The 21,251-nt window shown below is 39.4% G+C and overlaps 2 protein-coding genes across 3 annotated transcripts; one reads left to right on the top strand and one right to left on the bottom strand.

Annotated features, from left to right (window-relative positions):
* Window positions 1–1,312: 1,312 nt before the first annotated feature.
* On the top strand, window positions 1,313–19,685 carry LOC129761921 (NIF3-like protein 1). 2 transcript variants are annotated; one of them, XM_055759777.1, is made up of 5 exons: window positions 1,313–1,451; window positions 1,622–1,834; window positions 17,555–17,791; window positions 17,850–18,355; window positions 18,414–19,685. In XM_055759777.1, the coding sequence occupies exons 3-5, from the start codon at window positions 17,598–17,600 to the stop codon at window positions 18,602–18,604; spliced, it is 891 nt and encodes a 296-aa protein (XP_055615752.1). In that variant the 5' UTR covers window positions 1,313–1,451; window positions 1,622–1,834; window positions 17,555–17,597; the 3' UTR covers window positions 18,605–19,685. The 2 variants fall into 2 exon arrangements, with proteins under 2 accessions (XP_055615752.1, XP_055615751.1); XM_055759776.1 differs by lacking the exons at window positions 1,313–1,451; window positions 1,622–1,834 and adding an exon at window positions 17,166–17,329.
* LOC129761918 (WD repeat-containing protein 18) lies at window positions 4,134–5,717 on the bottom strand. The gene has a single exon (XM_055759771.1). It carries the CDS (start codon window positions 5,612–5,614, stop codon window positions 4,355–4,357), a length of 1,260 nt encoding a protein of 419 aa, XP_055615746.1. The 5' UTR covers window positions 5,615–5,717; the 3' UTR covers window positions 4,134–4,354.
* Window positions 19,686–21,251: the final 1,566 nt, after the last annotated feature.

Below are 21,251 nucleotides of genomic sequence, written 5' to 3' on the forward strand. Positions count from 1 at the left end.
TGTTGTAGGTATAGCAACCCTCATGAGTGTATCTTGGCGTTGTATTTGTGGAGCAATTAAATCCAACAGTTTTTTCACTTTTTCAGGTGTTATTCTCAACACTGCTCTGTACTCTCGGGGATCATCATCGTAGAGTTCCTTCAATATTGTATTTGTTGCTCCTTTTCTTTGCATCCAATTCCTGGAGCGAATCCTTTTTTCTTTCTGCTTTTTTGGATAGTACCTTCAGTTCAAAGAAATTCAGCACAAAGTATGTATTTTTAAACACGATCAGCGTGTGTTTCGTAATAAAATTGTGTAATGATACATTCAACTGAAAACCTAAGATGAAAACTGCCAATAAAAAAGTCGATTTCGGACCAATCATTTGACAAATTCGGACCTGATTGCTGTTTCTGACTATTTGATGGACATTTGAAAAATCGCCTGGCATCCCTGGTAAACCCGTGCCGCAGTATCTAGTTTCTTGCCAGTAGCTCACATTGTGTGAACGGACAAGGCGAGTCAACCATTTGTCAAGCGAGTTCACCGGGTCAGTAGCTGCTCATTGTGAAGTCAGCTACTAGCAACGTATAAATGGGCCTTTAGTTGAAGTATCCAGTGAATAGAGAACAGACACTCTGTTCAAGTTAGAGGCCAATTACTTGTTCGATACTGGTACAAGTAATTTGAACAGAGTGTCTGTTCTCTGTTCACTGGATACTTCAACTAGAGCACTGACTGGCATCGTCTAAATCACACCAATACAATTATATGTAGTTGTTTACTTCTCACGATTGTTGCGTTTCGTGCAGCCTTGTTTTCGTAAGAAGCTGCAGACAGTATCGTCGTGGCCTTAGGCCGAGGCGACACTGGATCGGAGTACGCACGAAAACATGATTATGCGATAACTGACGAAGAGAAACAAACAACTTTGTTCGATATAAGCTGGTGAATTCGAACGAAGCAAGTGGGAGGCAATGTAACCACACCAATTCAATTCCATGTAGTTGTTTACTTTTCACGATTGTATGCGTTTCGTGCAGCCTTATTTTCGTAAGAAGCTGCAGGCAGTATCACCATAGCCTTAGGCCTAGGTTACATTGGCTGGGAGTACGCACGAAAATTTGATTGTACGATACTGACAAAGAGAAATAAAGAATTTTGTTCGATAGAAGCTAACGAATTCGAACGAAGAGGGAAGCGATGTAACCACACCAATATAATTCTATGTTGTTGTTTACTTCTCACCAGTCAGCGCTCTAGTTGAAGTATCCAGTGAATAGAGAACAGACACTCTGTTTAAGTTAGAGGCCAATTACTTGTTTGATACTGGTACAAGTAACTTGAACAGAGTGTCTGTTCTCTGTTCACTGGAGACTTCAACTAGAGCACTGACTGGCATCGTCTAAATCAGCCTTTAGTTTGTGTCCGTACTGTCCGTTTATCCGCCGCGAATATCGTGTGTACCGGTAGTATTGTGAACAATTGTTTACGTTTGTTGAGTAGCTAGCGCTGGTGCCGTTACAGCGCCGTGCACAAGTTTTTGGACATTTCGTTTGTGTTAACTTGTTTTGTGTATAATTTGTAATACTTTTTAATTGTACAAAACAAATAATTCTCGTGCTGTTTGTGGACATAGAAGTCGTACCGGTCGCCGAGTAGGGGCCTCCCCCCGTAGTGCGTTATAATGAAAAAATAAAACATTTTAGTGGTGTCTGTCAGTGATTGAGTAGCCGCTGGACCGCCGCCATGGCGGATGTCCCCGGTGGGAACGGTGGGAGCTACCGCAATATTCGAGGCAATTATTTGGGAGCAACGTTACCAGAACATATGGATCCGGCTGGTGAACACGGTGAGCTTATTGTACTGCGCATTACTGGTGTTGGCGATGACGGTAACGATAAAAACCTCCCCCCGCCCCTTTTCTCACTCGCAAATCTATTGAGAACTGTGTTAGCAAAATCGAGGGCGCTTTCCCAGAGAGCAATTGCGGCTTATTCTCTTAAAGTTCGTAATAGTCCTGACAGTGAATGGTACATGTACACCTGAATTCATCTATTTTGGCTATCTGCGAGTCAGAACGAGACCGTATTATTCGTCGCCCATGCAATGCTTGATTTGCTGGGCATTCGATCACACAAAAACAGATTGACCCAGAAGGACGAAATCATTACTCTGCAGCAGAAGGCCAGGTACCTAAAGCCAGGTCATTATTGCCCTAAACAAAAAAAGTTGAAACATTCGGGGTAACACAAGTCACCCATTCCAGCCCTTTCTCCTTGTTGAACACTCCTACATCCTCCCGACCGGCCAAATCCACAAGTATAGTACCACAAAACTCCAGGTTGGTCATTTCCTCCGACTCCGATATAGAATCCAACGAACTAGATGACACACTTACGAAAACATCATCTCAGTCTACACCAGTACTACTTACCGCCCAGCCTGGAGATCGAACTACAAATGCAACGCCCTCGAATAAAAGAAAATCCGAATCCCACTCCATTGCTTTGGGTGTCCGGAGAAACATTCCCCATTTGCGAAAACAAATATCCACTGACCTGCCAATAATAGCAGTCCGAATCGAGGCCCCGATTCCAGTGACCATCATTTGTATATACCTGCCGTGTGACACTATCCCGGAACTACGACGGAAGCTGCTTGAGGCGTTAGCAGGCTTGGAGGACTCAAAAATCATCTTGGGGGACTTCAATGCTCATCACCGCAACTGGGGAATGCAAACACCAGACGTCAGGGGGACTATCATCGCCGACCTCTTGGAGGTGTTGGAGCTCTCGGTCTTAAAAGACGGGACTGACACTTTCCGTAGAGGTACGAGCAACACAGCCATTGATATTTCAGCAGCTAGTCTCAACTTGGTGGATAGGTTATGGTGGAACAAAACCGACGACCTTCATGGCAGCGACTATCACCCGATAACCATCAGCTTCAACGGCCCGCGGCCGCTCATGACTCGCAGATCAAGATGGATTTTCGAAACAGCTGACTGGACAGCTTTTCAAACATCCTCCGACTTCTTGCTATCTGTAGACAACCCAACCACCATTGCCACTTTCAACAAAACCATTATGGAGACGGCCGAAGCCTCCATCCCAAGAACGCTCCGGGGAAAAAAGCGCTGCATTGGTAGTCCGAGGACATCAAAGGGGAGGTCAAGAAGCGGAGAAAGTTTCTGCGTGCGGCCAAACGACTACCAGTAGGAGACCCAATGAAGAAAGCTGCCATGAACAGGTATCGAGCGCATCACATCAGGGTATGGCGGTTAATCAGGAAGGCGAAGTTAGACAGTTGGACTGGTTTTCTGGAGTCTATCAATGAAACTTCTCCTCTGCGGATCTTTGACGCAGAGTAAACGCACTAAATGGGAAGAGAAGGCCACACAACCCCATTCTTCAAGTGGATGGTATAACCTTCAGTGATCCGGTAGATACTTCGAACACGCTCGGGGAATATTTCGCGGAATTGTCCTCGGGGAATATTTCGCGGAATTGTCCTCGATCTCCGAATATGAACCCGATTTCATCCGTCGGCAGGGAGCGGGTATCACTTCGGTCAGCAACTTTGTGGTCCCTATGAGTCGTCCTAATAATACTCTCAACCGTCCAATTTCCTTAACCTCTTGTTCATCCAAGATCCTGGAAAGAATGGCGAACAGACGCCTGATCACAATTCTAACCGAAAATAAAAAAATTGGACTATCGACAGTTCGCCTTCCGACCGGGTATGCGCACCAACAACTACTTCGCGACCCTCGGAGACGTGATAGCCGAAGCCATGAATAGCCTGTTCCAGGTCCTGCCTGGAGGAGTCTTCGTGTATATTACTTGCGTCATTTTTATTAGTAGTACTTAATTGAGATTTCTATGCCGAATAACACGCCTCGAATGTACTCTGGGGTGGCAAGTTCTAGAATACGCGTGACCACAGTGCAAGCCGGAAGAACTTTCTTTGACGGAAAATCTCCCGGCCAGAACGGGAATCAAACTCGAACCCCCGGCATGATAATGTGGGACGCTACCACTCGGCCACGGGAGCACTTATGAATCCCAAAACGAAGACAAAATGAAAGGCAAATTTATGTATTCTTTTTATGTTTGTTATTTCATATTTTACAATAAGGACAACGAAAATCGACATATTCACTAATTATTAATTATTTTTTATTACTTTTCAATCATTCACTGTCATAATCATACACAACACGAGGAACGCAACAGTACACAACACTTTTGGTTTTTACAGATCACGAAGAACCGTTTCGCGCGTTGTGTGTTTATAGCAGTTCTCACGTTAGCACAATATCCGAAAATAAGTGTCTACATAATCTTGGAAAAAAATCATATCCTAGAATTCAACTGTTTTTGATAAGATTCTTCACGGTAAATTCGTACATTTCTTTATTGGCCATTTTTAGATGCTGAATTTCCTTTCGTAATTTCACGAGTTCTTCCTGATTATTGCCCGAATGTGACAATGTTGTGAATCTGTCCATACTATCATCATTATACCTTTGTACATCTCGAACGTTTTCTCGCACTTCAGTTTCTATTGAATAGGTTTCGATTTTTTCACTAGGTAATGCCATTTTTTGAAACGGTTGGAATAATGGATTTAATTTTATTTCTTGATTGAACATTATTTTAGGTACTAGCATGAAATAAGCATTTGTAACTGTACCTTTATGTGGAATAGTACGCAATTGCTGCCTGCTTTTGATATGCCAAATGTGCACATTTTCATCGGCTCCTCCCGATAAAAGGATCTCTCCGTCTATGGAAACTGAAAGGCATGTGACAGCTTTTTTATGTCCAACAAAAATGTTTTTCTGCAGCTGTTTGCGTTCAATGTGGTATTCTTTAGTGCGGGGTGGACAAAGAATATTAAACGTGTAAATAGGACCATCGCTCGATCCAACAAAAACGCTAGATTCTAAGTTGTCCATCGATACGGACGAAAGCGCTTCTTGGAAGACTAAATTTAATAACATTGAACCAGATGTTAAGTCATAAATTTTACATGTTCGATCGAGTGATACTGAACAGAATATGGCCTTCATACCACCTTTCCCTACATGAACATCAGTTACTGGAATCGCGTGATCCGAGAAAGAGTATAAAGTATTAACCGTTTGTTTCTGATAAACTCGTACCACATTCGCTAAGTTCCAAACGAGTACCATCCCGTCTTGTCCAGCGCTTATGAAGTGCGATCCGTCATCGGTGAAACGAAGAACATTCACCGATTGATAGTGACGTGATATCGAAGCCAACATCGCGCCCGTTACTAGTTGATAAACGTAAACTGTCTCCTGGACCGCCACCAAACAGTAATTTCCATCCGGACTGACAGCAACAGCCGTTGCGCGGCCTGGGATGATGAATCGTGTAGCAATTGGTTCATGTCGATTGACGGGCCAAATGTGCAGCATCGGTTTAACCAAATTGCCGGCCACGATATATTGTCCGTTTATCGTAGCTAATGTATGAGCACCAGAAACACCGCCACCCTTGTAGGAAATTAAATGGGTTCCCGTTCGAACGTCCCATACGCAAGAACTCCACAACTGATCACTGGAATCACTAGTGATGGCCACTTCCACACTGTCGGACATCGCGTTGTTTCGTAGAGTATTTTCAGGAACCTTTTAGTAAAGAAACCACGTTGTGTACGTTACATTACCACTCGCTAGAAATGTAAACACAGAAATAAAACTGTCAAAATTCGTTTAGCACAGTTTGGCGCAGGGTTGTCCATTTCAAGTAAGGTGAGTGAATTTATATATAAATAAAGATGTCTAAATTTTTCGTTTATTCGATTGTCGATTAATCGTGGGGTCATTTATAAATATTCGATTCATTCGAATAACGTCTTCCAGTACTCGATTAATCGGGCGAATATTTATACGAACAGACATCTATAATAAAAAAAAAATGTCATAATTTTAAAAGTTACATTAAATATAACTTTGAAATAAACATGGTGCAAGATAATGGTTTTTGAATGAAATGGTAAATAATAAATTATTATTTACCATTTCATGATTTTTGGGGATGATTGGAAAAAGAGTACACCATGAAAATGATGCACAATATTTTTATTGCACTAACATAATTTTTTTTCTGTTCAAAATTACCTGCTCTTCGAATGTTGTTGAAATAGCTGATTTGTTTGAATATTTCTCCTTAGTCCCTATAGCTACTAGTTCAAAAGAAGTATATTTATAGAATCATTGACCACTAGTATGGTATATTCTCCTTGGTACTCTGAATTTGAATACTACTTTTTTGAACGGGAGCTGAGACCACTTTTTTCAAGTCCGCATTTTACTCCTGCAGACCCTGAATTCTTCTTCTCAGTCTCCTCCACCACCAGGAATTCTTTTTTATGCTTCAACCCAATGTCCTGGAAAAAAGGTAATGAAGATGGTGGTTTTTCAAGCGACATAGCATGCGCTGCCATAACTGTTTCTCAAATAGTGACGTCAGTCGTTGTGTTTATATTTGATTGCTTATCACATCCATGTGAAAATGCTATTTTCAGGAAGTGTTTTATCAATTAAAAACGTACATTCTATTAGAGTTCTCGCTGAATATGAAGCTAACGTGACAGTGTGCAGTGAATATTTGTGAAATCACGTCGAGAAAGACGGATAAAAGTGATATTTCCATGTGCCATTTTCACTCCCCCACGTTCATAGAAACAAACGAACTTTAATTATTTCAACGTTACAAAGTTGGTGTTTTGAAGGATTTCTGTGTCGATGTGTATGTTATGAGAAAATAATCGGCAATTAATAAAAATTGCATTGAAAATGTTACTGCTTTCGAGATCTTAGTGTACGACTGCTGTCTGGATCTTCTTACTACATGGATAATCGAAATAAGCCACAATACAATTGTCATCTATTAAAAAACAAACAGTTGAATGATTTAATGAGAATTTCGGCTCAAATTATCATGCAACCCTGAGTACTTTGAAAATTGTTTTGTTTCTTCCATATACACTCCATATTGAATGCAAATAATTACGACACGCTATTTTGTTTGCCAATAGACACTTCGCCTACTGCTCCACCTCGATATGTACCTCATTGACTTTAACCGTAAATGGTTTAGCCGGGGCCCTGGCAACCCTTCCCCAACCAATGCAAATTGAGCGTAGGCAGCATAAAGCAGGGCTCGCGCTCAGGGGGCTCACGAATTGTTTAATGTTTGGAGTCATATATGTTAATATTTGATTACGTTGGATAGTTTCCTTCGGCAAGCGATGTTTGGACACCCATCCGGAAGCTTTCTTGGCGATTTGCCATTTAAATCACTATTGGAGAATCACGCGGAGTACTTCATTTTTAATTATAGGTTATGATCTCTATGCTCATGATTTTCTATGCTGGCTACAAAAAGGCGGCCATCTTAGCAATCCCTTGGGTTTAGCATATTCGGTGAATTTAGACGAAACACCATGACGTTTAAACACATTTTGCACTGTATTTTTTGAAAAAGGATTTATTCACGTGAAAATAGATGTAAACGGGTGAGAATAAATATGATACACTTATTCGAGGTGTATATAACTTGAATAAATTCAGCATATGTAAACACTTGTGAATTTCTCACTGGCGAGAAATCACTAAAGTTGGATGCAGTTCTACTTCAGGTGAATAAATTCACCGTAAATATGAATATATTCATTATATAAGTTCACGTTAGTGTAAACAGTTGATGCGATTTCTATAAATCTCATAATATTTCTTCACATGAATATATCACTGGTCTAAACCCACCCTAACTGAACAATGGAAGAACAGAAGGAATACTCTTACGTCTAAATGGGTAGTGTGTAATGTTCAAGTTATAGATACGATAAAAACCGTGACCGGAATAAATCGCCACAGTAAACAACTGCAACAGAAACAACTGCTCAGAAAAAGTGTAGTAGGCTAGAAATATTGTAGTGTGGGAAAAAACATCATGTGTATAAATGCTTCACATTTCCAATATAAATTTATTTTCTCGTTTTCGTTTTTCGAAGTTTATTCTGAGGTCAATGCAATGGGGACGAAGTCCCTATTTCTCGGGGATAAGGAATCGAGGCGGCCCAAGCCACCAAGATGACGCGATCCGAGTCCACCACCGACCCGCCTCCGGAAGCAGCGGTGTCTCGCACGCAAACCTGTGTTCAACTGATCGCCCGGTTAGTTTGAAACATAGGATATGATCCTTTAGCAATGTTAGTATGCCGTCGGACGGCATACGTTTGCCCGGTTAACAGAGCCTTACTACAGCTAAAATGCTATTGAGCCTGAATAAACAAACAAATGGAATAACAAAACTCAAGTTCGTAATCGTTATTGTAAATACTCCCTAGCAAACATTAAATCATATGAATAGCCATAATTGGACGCGAGATACATTAGGGTGGCAATGGATGTATGGAAAAAAAATCATCCTCGAATTTCAAAAACCGACCATGACCATTTTGTTTATTGGCCCCAAAAAAATGACCTGTGCAAAGTTTCAGCTCAATCAGACATGATTTAGGGGTACCTCAAAGTGCTCAAAGTTTTGATTTTCTCGTTGATGCAAAAAATCAGAAAACAGATTTTCATTTCACTTTATATGGACGTTAAAATAAAATTGTGTACACGGGTAACAAGATTCGTGTCAGGGGGAATAGAAGTGCGGATTGAAGTCAGGTTGAATGAAGAGACAGATTTGTATTATTTAATCACGTCAATTAGAATAACCATTTGCTAGAATAGTTCATCAGTCATCCTCGCTCTCAACGCTCGTCAATTCTTTCTCTAGTCGAAGGGAGGCTACTAAGCGAAGAGTCGATTTTCAATTTTCATCTTCGAAGATTTCGGGCCCTGATCTCTAGGCACAAAATAAATCACAGCCAACGCTAACGAAAACTGGTCCTCTCGAGACGATACTGCATACAAAGAATAACCGCAGATGCCAACGTAGAGTAATTGCCTCGACCTCTTTTACTTAAATAACAAGTTGGGGTGATTTGGATTATCTCGAAAAGTACGACTCATCTTGGGATTTTTATAATGTCATTCCTTTTATTGTTCAACCGTATGTACCAAACGTAAAAAAACATTGGTAAAATTTAACAGATGAAGTAAAACGTTAGCATGAACAAAGCAAGCACTTTGCTACCGTTCTAGGCATAGTTGTCCCATGTTACTTTTTGGCAATTTTAACTTTTCTTCATAAAACGATGTTTTTATGCCTAGTCTTCCGGAAAAACAAAAAAAATGTTATAGTTTGTTCCCAGCTTTACAAAAAACAACATCAAGCTCAGTTGTCCTACGTTGATATTCTGTTCATAACTGTCCCACCATGTATTTATTGTAGATCTATATCAAATAAATCGGTTCAAGTATAAGAATTTTATGTCACATTTCTGGTTTGGGAGAACGAACTAATTATTGATCAAATAAAGAAAAAAGTTTATCAGAACACGTGTACATCTTGTTAGCGAATGCCCATTAACAATGAGATTTATATTCTACAAAGCATTGCAGATCACTTCCGTCTTCATAAAACGATGTTTTTATGCATAATCTTTCGGGAAACACAAAACAAATTTATTGTTTGTTCTAGACATAACTGTCCCAACATGAATGTTTAAGCCCGTAACCAAGATTGATTGATTCAAATGAGGGGAACTTTTCAAATTCTTTAAACAATAGTTTTCTGCTTATAAAAAACCCATTGTATTGTTAGACCGAAATGCTTGAAGCTTCTGATAGACAAATATGTTAGAAAACTTTGAATGCGTTTTTCTCAGTTGCTGATTTTGGAACATGAGACAACTATGCGTAGAACGGCAGTTTAATTGTCAGAAAATGTAAGTTTTTCGATCGTGGTTCTAAGGTTTTTCCGCTGATTGAACTACCTTTTCGTGTATTGTAAAGTAAAGTAAAGTTTTGTTGGCCTACAAAAGAAAAACAATTTGATGCAGCGAAACTGTAAGTTTGATAACAATAAATCAAATTAATTGTACTTTAATTTTTGCATGTTATGTGGGGTGACATTGACACGTTTCTGTGGGGTGAATTGGTCATACAGGTTTGAAGCTTTTCATTGGTCTAATTGATTCCAGATGCCGCGCAATTACAAAAAGGATGGACGAATTTGGACGAATTTGCTTTGATCAAGCATCGAAAGTGTTCGAAAATGCTCGAACAACAGCGAAAAGATGCAGAATCCGAATTGGTCTCAATACAATTTTTCTGATCTGGAGTCTGGCCAAGCCACCTGGTATCGATCCCAGAACATCCAAGCTCATTAGCATTGCGGCTGTAACAGAGCCGAATTTTAATAGTGTACATGTCACATGTTTATCATATCTATAAATAGCTCATTACACAGTAGTCATATAGGCGTAAGAGTATTCCATCCGCTCTTCCATTATCCAGTTAGACCACCGGACAGCGGAGACAATTGATATGATCATTGTTGTGTTATTAACAGAACAGCAACCCTATGTTTCTTGCAGAGCCGAGCAATTGTATGGATGAATCGATCTTCATTCGACCGTGGATCGATCTCCATCGCTGATGATTGTTGCGTGGACGTAGTTACTCTGTAACAACACAAAGATAGTCAATGTGGGCCCTGAATTTTGAACTCACGATCGATCGCTTACTAAGCGAACGCGCAACCAATGTGACTACGAAGAGCCCCATACCCCCACCGCCCTCCCCCCAACACTGTTACTGATTGTAATATTTTTTTACAAATTACATATTTGCAAATTACTTTACATGAATATATGTATGCTTTTTCCGATAAAACACACAATGGCCAAATCATCACAAAGACGGTCCAAATCACCCCGTATCAAATTTTAATGTCCATTCAGTTGGTTAGTAGGCATTAACGCTCAAAATCTTGTTGGTCCAGCGTAACGCTCTCGTTTTCGAAACTTTGAATTCACACCCCAGTATAGATATGAAAGACATAAAATATCGCAGTTTTATACAGTTTTATACCAGGGACAGACATACAGCTGTACTTGCGCTGTAAGAGTACAGCGTTGTACAGGTACTATCGTACCATGACAGACATACTTTGGTTGTACATTGTACCACGGCAGTGGAACTTCATACAAATCACTCGTCGAAAAGTGTCTCCTTTTTCACTGCTTGTTTACATCGACGAATATATTTTTTTCCACTATGTTTCGTAGGAGAGTGTATGTATTAGAGATGTGCCATCTGCTCATGAGCTGTTCCGAAGAATCGACTCTTTGAAGTGAGTTGACGCGGAACAGCTCGCAAAAAAAATCAAACAGCTCTTCAGCTCACTTTGATGATGATGAAGGAGAGAAAAGAGCTGTAGAATTGAAGAGAGTGTGTGAGCTGTAAGATTCAAATGAACTGACCGTCTCTCGCTCTTCGTGTTAAGACATCAGTTTAGTTTCATTTTTCCCTCGTCTTTTCAACTGTTATATTCGCGTTGACGGCATTGAGCTTTGTTTACCAGTTTAGGGGGCGCCAAAAATAATAATTGGCTCTCAGGCAGAATGAACACGTTTTTAAAATTCAAATTATTAATGAAAATTAACTTCTGTGTATCAAATGAGTATTCTATTTCAATGAAAAACACTTTGTTTGCAGGCGGTGCAAAAATCTCATAAGATTATTTTTTTTTGAAGAAAACTTTCTATTGTAATGTAAAGCCTCAGTAAAAATGTCGGAAATGTTGTACTCGCCGAGTCTGTTGTAAATAATAGTCTGGAATACGTGTTTCAAGTAATTAATAATATGGTGTGAAAAATTTCATTTGAATTTTAACATTTTCAAACTGGCTTCGTGGCTATCGAGTTTGGGACCCAAATTGAAAGTCGGCACTGACAACTGAGCTGAAGAGCTGTTCATAAAGAACAGCTCATTTAGATGAGCTGATATGATCAGAGCTGTTCATCATGATGAGCTGATTTGCACACCTCTAGTATGCATACTGACAGATTTCTACTACGAGGTGTTTAATCTAGGATGAAAGGTGGGAATGTTTATGTTATATATGATTTATCGTACGATTTAATTGTCAACGTACGATTTAGTTGTCAACAAAACTGGAGTTAAGCACATTTTTAAATTTGAACAAATATTGATAAGAGATTCCCAGCAATTCTTGATGTTTATTGCGTGAGTTGGTAACTGTATAAGTTGTTTGAAATGAAGGTTTAAGTGCGATTCACATACAACATACACGTCACGTTCACGTCCCGTCACGTCTCGATACGTCAATGATTCTACCATGCAATTCTCATGAAAACATTCACATGCACCAGCAACGTAATGACCCGTCAGCATACGTTCAACGAAAACGACCGGCAGGGTTTGTAGAAAAGAATAATTGACGGAGACGGACGGCTCGTTTGGTTTTTGTCTGGGCTTTGTGTCTCGGCTTTTGTTTTGATTTGGTTGTACAGTAATTTCCATCTACATCGACATCAAGCTAATTGAACAGATCTGTGATGCAACACGTTTAATTAGACATTTTTACCTCTAGTTGGACATTTTTGTAAACATTGAGTTCGGGGCCCAAATTATGGCCCCACATTGAAAGTCGCCACCAGTCGCAAATGTCCAATTACTGGTCAAAACCGACTCCAATGCGACACTGAGTGGTGCCTCAGCATATCGCTTTATAAGTAACATACTGTACTTTTTATGCCAACATATCTCTTAGCTCCAAATTTCGGAGTGAATATCATTCGCGACTAGTTGAAAGAATTATTCTATTTATTATGATTGTTGCATAAGGGTCGGACTACGGGGTTTAAGCATTTAAATAATTGAATTTAATGATTTTTTTAAAATTTAGAACTAATTCTAGGCATGCTGATTTGGAAGGGAGGGCATTACAATTTAAAATTGTTGTAGGTGGCGACACCATGAATAAAATTAAATAAATCATTCGTTTGGCATTCGACGTGACGGTGTTGGTGGAAGCATTGACTGCATGTGTGAATTGGTGGAGACGTTGACGGAACGTAGACGTTCTACTCCGTAACGTGCTATGTGAATCGCACATTAGTGTAATTATTTTATTTTGAGGATTATATTCACAAACATACAAGTATGATTAATATAAATTGCATGTATATGATGCACCTAGCCAGCCCATACATGCAAACGTGGAGGCGATATACATACATCCTAGAAAATAATAAATCGTATAATTATATCATATTTTTCATATAATCATATTATATCATATACCCCATATACATGTATATGGCCTCCAATTCCATATGCATATGCCAGTTATACACATCATACAAGTAATGTGTCTTAGATGTATGTATATCGCCTCCAATTTTAGATTTTTGACGTGGGACTACGTCTTACATTAAGAGTGCCATATCAGAAAACAGGTCACTTTTTTATGAAATAAAGTTAACGTAATAACTATTTTTTGCTACGAACGGATTCAAACGTTTTGTATACCAATAAATTGATGAAAAATGGAAGCATTCCCATTTTTCCATACATCTGTTCTGTCCATTTGTGTGCTTTCCCGAACAGAGCTGTCAATAACGGGTAACTTATGCAGCCGCTAGAACAGAAACAGCGAAGGGGGATAGCGAAAAGAAAAAAAATGCGAAGTAAACTCTACCCTTGCATAGTATGTAAGCTGTCGCTAGCGTATAAGTATTGCATCTCCTCTGAGGAAAATTCTCAGAATAATTCTGTACCCGAAACAATAAAGGTCGCTTATTCTGCTCGTTTTGTGTTTAATGTATCCCTTCGAGCTGTGAACGCTAGTGAATATTTCACTTGAAATATTGGCATTGCAATTAACACAACCATCCGAGGCATGGCAAAGCAGGCGAAAAAAGAGAGCAGTACAAATGATTTTAGGTCGCTTCTAAACATCAGTGTTTGGTTTTTTTGTGTGTAGCTTGTTTTCATTGCGCAAAACATTGAACTTAGAAACTTTGTTGACGGTATCGACCGAGAGTCGAGAAACGATCTTTCATAAACGGTCATTCTTGCGATGTTTCATTTTTAGCACTGCAACTGTATGCATATGTTAGACGCGTGTTTTATGCTTGTTGAATGACGATGTACTTCTTCTTCTTCTTCTTCTTTTGAATTATAGACACTTGAAACTCAGAGAGTTCATTCGTCTTCGATGGCGATGCACGGAAGATGCCACTCGTTAATATTCAGTGCAATGCCTGCATTGATATAAAGAAACGAATTGCGACATATGACCATAGCGTATTGTTCTCGCAAGGGCAAAAAATGATCGTTGCTTCTCGAAATGAGTCTACAAAACGTTAAACCATTAAACTTTTTCAGGGTCCCCGGACTTTTTTACTAAAGAGTTATTTATGAAATTTCGACGTATTCGCAAATAATATTCGAAATGATAAACCATCAAATTTCAAAACAAAAAAGATTGCGTAGTCCTACGTTCTAAGCGGTCGTGTCTCTGATACAACCCCTCGAATTTTTTTTTTTACGATTTAATGTTTGCTGGGCAGGCCCGAAGGCAGTTTTAAATTGTTAAAATATGAATGAAATTTTCTACTTCATGTTATTTGATTACTTGAAACATGTAGTACTGAACTTTATTTAACCATTTCTATATAAATTTTGCGATATTTCCACTAAAGCACAATAAATAATCAGGAATGAAGTTTCCGAGTGCAACTCTTTCGTATCATATATAAGAACTTTAATTGCCCTAGAATCATATTTCAGATAGCCGTACGAGATAGCTACGGCTTGATAATCTAAACAACAAGAATTCAAATCCCATGGGAGCAATTTTATAAGCGTGGCCCCACTCATATCAAACATTTATATCCCTGAAAGTCAATTGATTAATTCCTATTTGTACAAACACAATGTTTATAAAGGTTCTATATACATACAAAAATGGTGATTCCCCGGGCCGAACATTTTACTTTAATATTTTCCGCCTTTTTTATGGCAGTGATGAATCGTATATTCGTATGACAACAGACTTATTATGTTATTAGGTATTGCCTAATAACCTTGCATGTACAGTAAGTTAACTAAATGTCGAATTAGAGGTAATTGGACAGACCTGTAATGGGATACAAATAATAGGACTTTTCCATCTCTAATTGGATATTTTGTTTGGTACCCGAAGTATGGCCCCAGATTGGAAGTCGCCACAAGACGTCGACATTGTACCACTATCATTGTGAATGTCCAATTACAGGCCAATCACCTCTAATGCGACACTGAGTAGTGCCTCGATATGTCGAGGATTAGAGGTAACTTACTGTATATGCTATTTGGGCGCATCATTTTTTTTTTCTCAAAAGACCGGCAAACAGATAATCTTTCGTTCTTAAAAGTTAAAAATAAAAAAAAGAACTTCAACTTTCACTTTTCTTAAAACCGGACATATTCTGACTTAAAAATAATTTTTAACGTAATATTCCAAACATACATGTATTTACAAGAATCTATAATAATTATCATAATTATCAAGAACGTTTTCTGCCATTCGTTTTTGGGTTGTCTGTAGTAAATCGCATATACGCATGACAATAGTCGTACTAGATGCATGTAGGAGTCGTATATTCATCCATCCAATCATCGTGAATACTGTTGCAAGTGGAAAATTAATGTGTGTTCATTGCTTATGACATTATGCATTATGACATATGCATTATGACATAAATAACAACATAATACAGTAATTTAAATTTAATACGACATGCCGGGGCACCACTCAGTGTCGCTTTGGAGGCGATTTTGGCCTGTAATTGAACATTGGCGATGTGAGTGGTACAGTGTCGACGTCTGGTGGCAACTTTAATGTGGCGCCATAATTTGGTCCCCGAATTCGATGTTTACAAAAATGTCCAATTAAACGTGTCACATTACAGGTCTGTTCAATAATATAAACGTCGCATTAAATGTATCTTACTGTATATAAACAATATTTATTCCCAGCTGTTTTGATGCATCTCGCACAAATTGACAATATCATTCAGTTGTCAGTGCAAGTCGGTTCGATTTTTAGAGTGTAAAAAAAGTTCACTGTTTACATAAAAGCAATCTCGAATCGGTCCCACTTTTTTGCTTGAAGTTACTATCCCCTGATTGTACCGTATGTCAAACTGACAATCAGAAATTTTTCCAATTTTCACCACATATTTCAATGAAAAAGGTTTTTATTTAGTGCCTAAGGCTAGGCGCAAATTGAGAAGCGTATAGCGCTCGTAAGCGAACGCGAGACTACCAACACGACTCATACGTGCCACAAACGTAGCGTGGTGGAGCGCATATTGAGTCGCAGTTTGGTGTAAATAACATGCCACTCGCATACAACGACTGATTAACACAGAGTTGCGCGATATATTTATTTACTAACACAATCACCCGACCAGTACAGCCATACAGTGTCCCCCACCACGGCGCTATATGATTGTTCACCAACACAACTACCACAACCGGCATGACCAGCACGAGAAACTGTGGTTCAGCCACAGCGTCGCGCGAGTCGTGTCTCACGAGCGCTCCACCATCTCGCGTCATCTGGCCAATTTGCGCCGTTCTATCTGTTTTCATTAGCCACAAAAACAGGCGCTATATCGCGCCAAGTTACTCGCGCTATATGCGTCTCAATTTGCGCCTTGCCTAAACTATCAAACACAACAAACAAGTTTCCAATCTGAGTTATTAACTCAAGAGAAAGTCAATGAAAAGAATATTTACCAAGTGTTTTGATTCAGTTTGTTCATGCTACCCACCACTAACCATTTCTGGCGCTGCGCACAGTACAACTGTAGCCATGTACAGCGGTAAAATAGGTCGGTACAGGTACAGCGATTGTACCGAGTTGCTTGCATGGTTCTAGCGCTGTACATGGTGACAGACATACAATTTTCGAAGTACAACGCAAGTACAGCTGTATGTCTGTCATAAGTATTTCTTGAATTCGCCAATAAAGGCTGATTTAGACGATGCCAGTCAGCGCTCTAGTTGAAGTATCCAGTGAACAGAGAACAGACACTCTGTTCAAGTTACTTGTACCAGTATCGAATAAGTAATTGGCCTCTAACTTAAACAGAGTGTCTGTTCTCTATTCACTGGATACTTCAACTAGAGCGCTGACTGGCATCGTCTAAATTAGCCTTTAAGTTGATTTGTATAACAGTGTTTTCGGCACATTAAAACCCCTGAACGTTAATGTCAGTCGATAGTAAAAAAAAACAAAGATGAAGTATTTATGAACATTTAAAAAAATTGCGAAAAGTACATGAAAACGATTTAGAATAAACTACATTTTTGGAAAAGTCCGTGCTGCTTGTGAGTATAGATAAACATTATGCATATGATTGAGCCGTATAAAGAAGAGGTTGTCGTTTTGCGAACAGGCACTCCTATAGCCTGAAACTGGAAAAAATACCACAGATGAAATTCATTGAGGAATACCTTTTGCATGTCCATTTTAAAATTATTCCACAAAATAATTATTTTTTTCTATGAAGATGGAAACAAACAATGTGATATATTTATTCATCAATTGTCTAGGTCCAAATCGGAAGGAGGTTTTTCGTGAACTCGAGGTCCTTGGATGTTTAATCTATATAAATCAGGCGGAAGCATTTCCCACGTCAACCGAACCAAATTGATCACTTCCCCTGTTGTTCGCAATATGGCTGGAGCAGCATTAACTGTTGTGGTAGAAAAACTGAATGAGTTTGCACCTGAAAATTTGGCGGAAAAATGGGATAACGTTGGGTTGCTGATTGAGCCGTTTACTAGAAGGTAATCTGGGCAAATATGTCATTGCTATTTGAATAACTCTTTTTTTTTTGTTTTGAAGAAACATAAATAAAATCCTGCTAACCAACGACCTCACAGAGAATGTCATGAGTGAAGCTTTGGCTAGGAGTACAGACATGATTATTTCATATCATCCCCCAATTTTCGCTCCGCTGAAAAGAATTACTCAGAAGTCATGGAAGGAACGTATCGTTTCGATTTGTCTGGAGAACAAAATAGCGCTCTATTCACCCCATACTAGTTGGGATAGTGTTACCAACGGAGTCAATGATTGGCTGGCGTCTTCCCTTCCACTGGCTAGTGCGCAGCCAATCTTAGAAAATTTAAATAACCCTTCTATAGGGGCCGGAAGGCTTTGCGTTGTCCAAGGTGAGATAACGCTTGGTGCTGCGGTGGATCGCATCAAAGCATATACAAAACTGAAGGATCTGAAGCTTGCCGTGGCTGTTAATAGGAACCTAGAAACTCCTATTAGAACGTTTGCCGTTTGTGCTGGTTCTGGAACAAGTGTACTGAAAGGCGTTAAGGCTGATCTCTATATAACAGGTTGGTAGAAACACACAAGAATGCCATTCACATGTGCTTACGGATTGTTTGATTTCAGGAGAAATGTTTCACCACGATATTCTTGATGCGAATCATCAAAATATTCATGTTATTCTATTGAACCACAGCAATTCTGAGCGTGGATATTTGCAAATATTCCGCGAAATTTTACGTAATATGCTCAAAGATTACCAGGGTATACAAATCGATATTTCAGAACAGGATGCTGACCCGCTTCAGACTTACTGATTTCCGGTGTACCACTGGTAACCCACGCAGCAAGCCCCTGGACAACTGCAACAACAGCACATGCACCAGCAGCATCAGCAACTGTCGTCACAATTGTCCAGCGGTAGCAGCAGCACAACAACCAGTGGCAATCGCCCCCTTCCGCCAGCCAGCATCCCAAGACAGCCACCTGCAAAACAGAAGCGAGTCGTTTGCAGTAACAAGAAGCGAAAAGCTAAATAAACTGATTCAGTTTCGTCGTAGACGAAATGAGAACTGAATTAACTTTAATCCCCTTTTCAACACCAAAACACGCACAGACACATTTTTTCAGATTTGAACCAACTCGATTTTGTTGTCCTCGTTTATTCTACTTTATCACTGGAAGGTGACTTTTGTCGGGCTGAGCAGATATGAGTCAAACTGCTCAAAATTGAATCGGGTCGAACTGGGGGGAATGGGGGAATTTAATTCAGATATCTGAGGATGAAGGTAGATAATGGTGATCTATATTCAGCTCGGGTAACAATCTTACGTTGCAATTTGCGCTCTCATAAATTAAAATGTATGGCCATCTTTATATTCCTCATTAACTGCTTCGAGTATCACTCGGAAAATATAAAAAACCACGATTAATGAATTATTTAATAATCTCTGTTCAGTTTCATTCTACTCAACGAATATCAATAGTCTGAATACAGAGACATAATCATAAAAATCAACTCTAATAATAAAAAAGTAAAGGAATTGATTGGGTTTTCGCACGAACAAATACATTAAATGTACGTCATTTAAAGACAGGAAAAAAACCGTAATATCTGTATCGTACTTAAGCTTCAGTCATTTCGGACCCAAAACGAAAACAATGTGTTAAGAACAGTCAGTAGATAAGTGTAAACATTTTTATGGACAAACTGCATTTACGAGTGGTTTACTCTGGTATACGTATTGTGAATCATTAGAATAAAGTAACGACTTCGTTTTTATTTTTGTACTTTGAATAACCGAAACCAAAATCAACAAAACTGTTCGAAACGTTGGTTCACAATGCTGACCCCTTATACAATAGAGAAAATCAAATTTTACATGGAATAAATCATACAATAACATAATAGTAATAAAATGTGTTCATTTCCGTAACGGCTCTTGTTTTTTTTATTTAAGTAACGCTAACTACTCAGCTACTTACTGATTATCTTTACAGATTATTAACCTTCGGCGTGCTGCACAAATTACGTAACGCTAAAACGTTACGGAATTCGGAATTGCTATAATCTATATCTGCTATAAGATGCTGAAACAGCTGTCTCTGCTCAGACAGTCCGTCTTTCTCAGCATCTTTAACGACCTGTGGAGTACAAACGAATTCCCCGAGGGTTGGAGACACATCCTAGTAATACCCATACCTAAGGTCGGTCAAAGCAGAACTAAATGTAGACCTACTGTCCAATTTCCCTAACCTCTTTTTTTTTATAAATTCGTTTATTTTTACAGGCTGAGTTACATAAGTTTAAAGGAGCCGAAATCTTAAATATATTTTTAAAACTATATATATATATGAACAATTTTCTTAAATCTATGGTTAGTAATGTGGGAAACCGATTACTCGCGGTGGACTCGAGATTAAAAGGGTGACATATTTTTCTCAGGAAAAGGATGGGCTATAAGGAAATTATTACAATGTTGATAATCACACACACTCAATTCTTAAATCTATTCGTACATATGTTTTTTTTTTATCCAAAATATATATTTTTATTAAGGCTCATATGGCGTCAACCTGACGGGGCCGGGAGTTCAATATTTCGACAATGTTTGCCTTATAACTATGTTAGTAATATGTAACCGATTACTCGCGGTTGGCTCGAGGTTAGTATTACAAGTGTTTTCGTAATTGTGATGTTGCTGTCTTCAATGATCTGTACCTGTGCCCGACACGGGATACTTCCTATTGGGATGCAGCTGACCATTAATCAGCAACGCCCCCCTAGTCTGTACCCCATATCTAGCGTGGTGCGTCTTCTCGAGGAATCCAGGATAGAATGGTCACTAGCCGGCGCAATCATCAGCTCGTGTAGAGTTGTCATGAGCGGTACAACCTTTGGCTTTTGTTGAATCATCAGTGGACTGCACAACCTTTGGCCCGTGTATCTGTAAAGAGTGTGTGTATGTATTGCCGCGACTAAGTAAAAGTTTATAGATCGAATAGGAGGGATACGAAACAGGGACACAACGAAGGAAAAATCATTAAACGTTGACATCGGCGTTCCTGAGGAACAGGTATAGATGAAGCAGAAGATCAGGATCACGGCTACCTAAGATATCCCGGACGGGGATATCCGATTGTCTGCCTTTTGCTCTCAGTGCTCTAGAGAGCTGAGAGCGAGCAGCATGGAACCGGATACACGACCAGACAATATGCTCGATGTCGTGGTAGCCATCGCCACAATCACAAAGATTGTTTGCTGCGAGCCCAATTCGATAGAGATGCGCGTTTAGGTTGTAGTGATTGGACATAAGCCGAGATATCACGCGAATGAAATCACGACCGACATTCAATCCCTTAAACCAAGCTTTCGTCGAAACCTTAGGGATAATCGTGTGTAACCAACGACCGAACTCATCTTCACTCCACATGCGCTGCCAACTAACGAGTGTATCCTGACGA

The sequence above is a fragment of the Toxorhynchites rutilus genome, chromosome 1 (genome assembly GCF_029784135.1).
Source record: "Toxorhynchites rutilus septentrionalis strain SRP chromosome 1, ASM2978413v1, whole genome shotgun sequence".
Taxonomy (NCBI): Eukaryota; Metazoa; Arthropoda; class Insecta; order Diptera; family Culicidae; genus Toxorhynchites; species Toxorhynchites rutilus.

Excerpts from the sequence above, each read along its gene's own strand:
- LOC129761921 (XM_055759777.1), top strand. The coding sequence starts at position 17,598 with ATGTTTAATCTATATAAATCAGGCGGAAGCATTTCCCACGTCAACCGA. Across the intron at positions 17,792-17,849 it reads ATTGAGCCGTTTACTAGAAG|AAACATAAATAAAATCCTGC; the intron begins GTAATCTGGGCA and ends TTTGTTTTGAAG. Across the intron at positions 18,356-18,413 it reads GGCTGATCTCTATATAACAG|GAGAAATGTTTCACCACGAT; the intron begins GTTGGTAGAAAC and ends GTTTGATTTCAG.
- LOC129761918 (XM_055759771.1), bottom strand. The coding sequence starts at position 5,614 with ATGTCCGACAGTGTGGAAGTGGCCATCACTAGTGATTCCAGTGATCAG.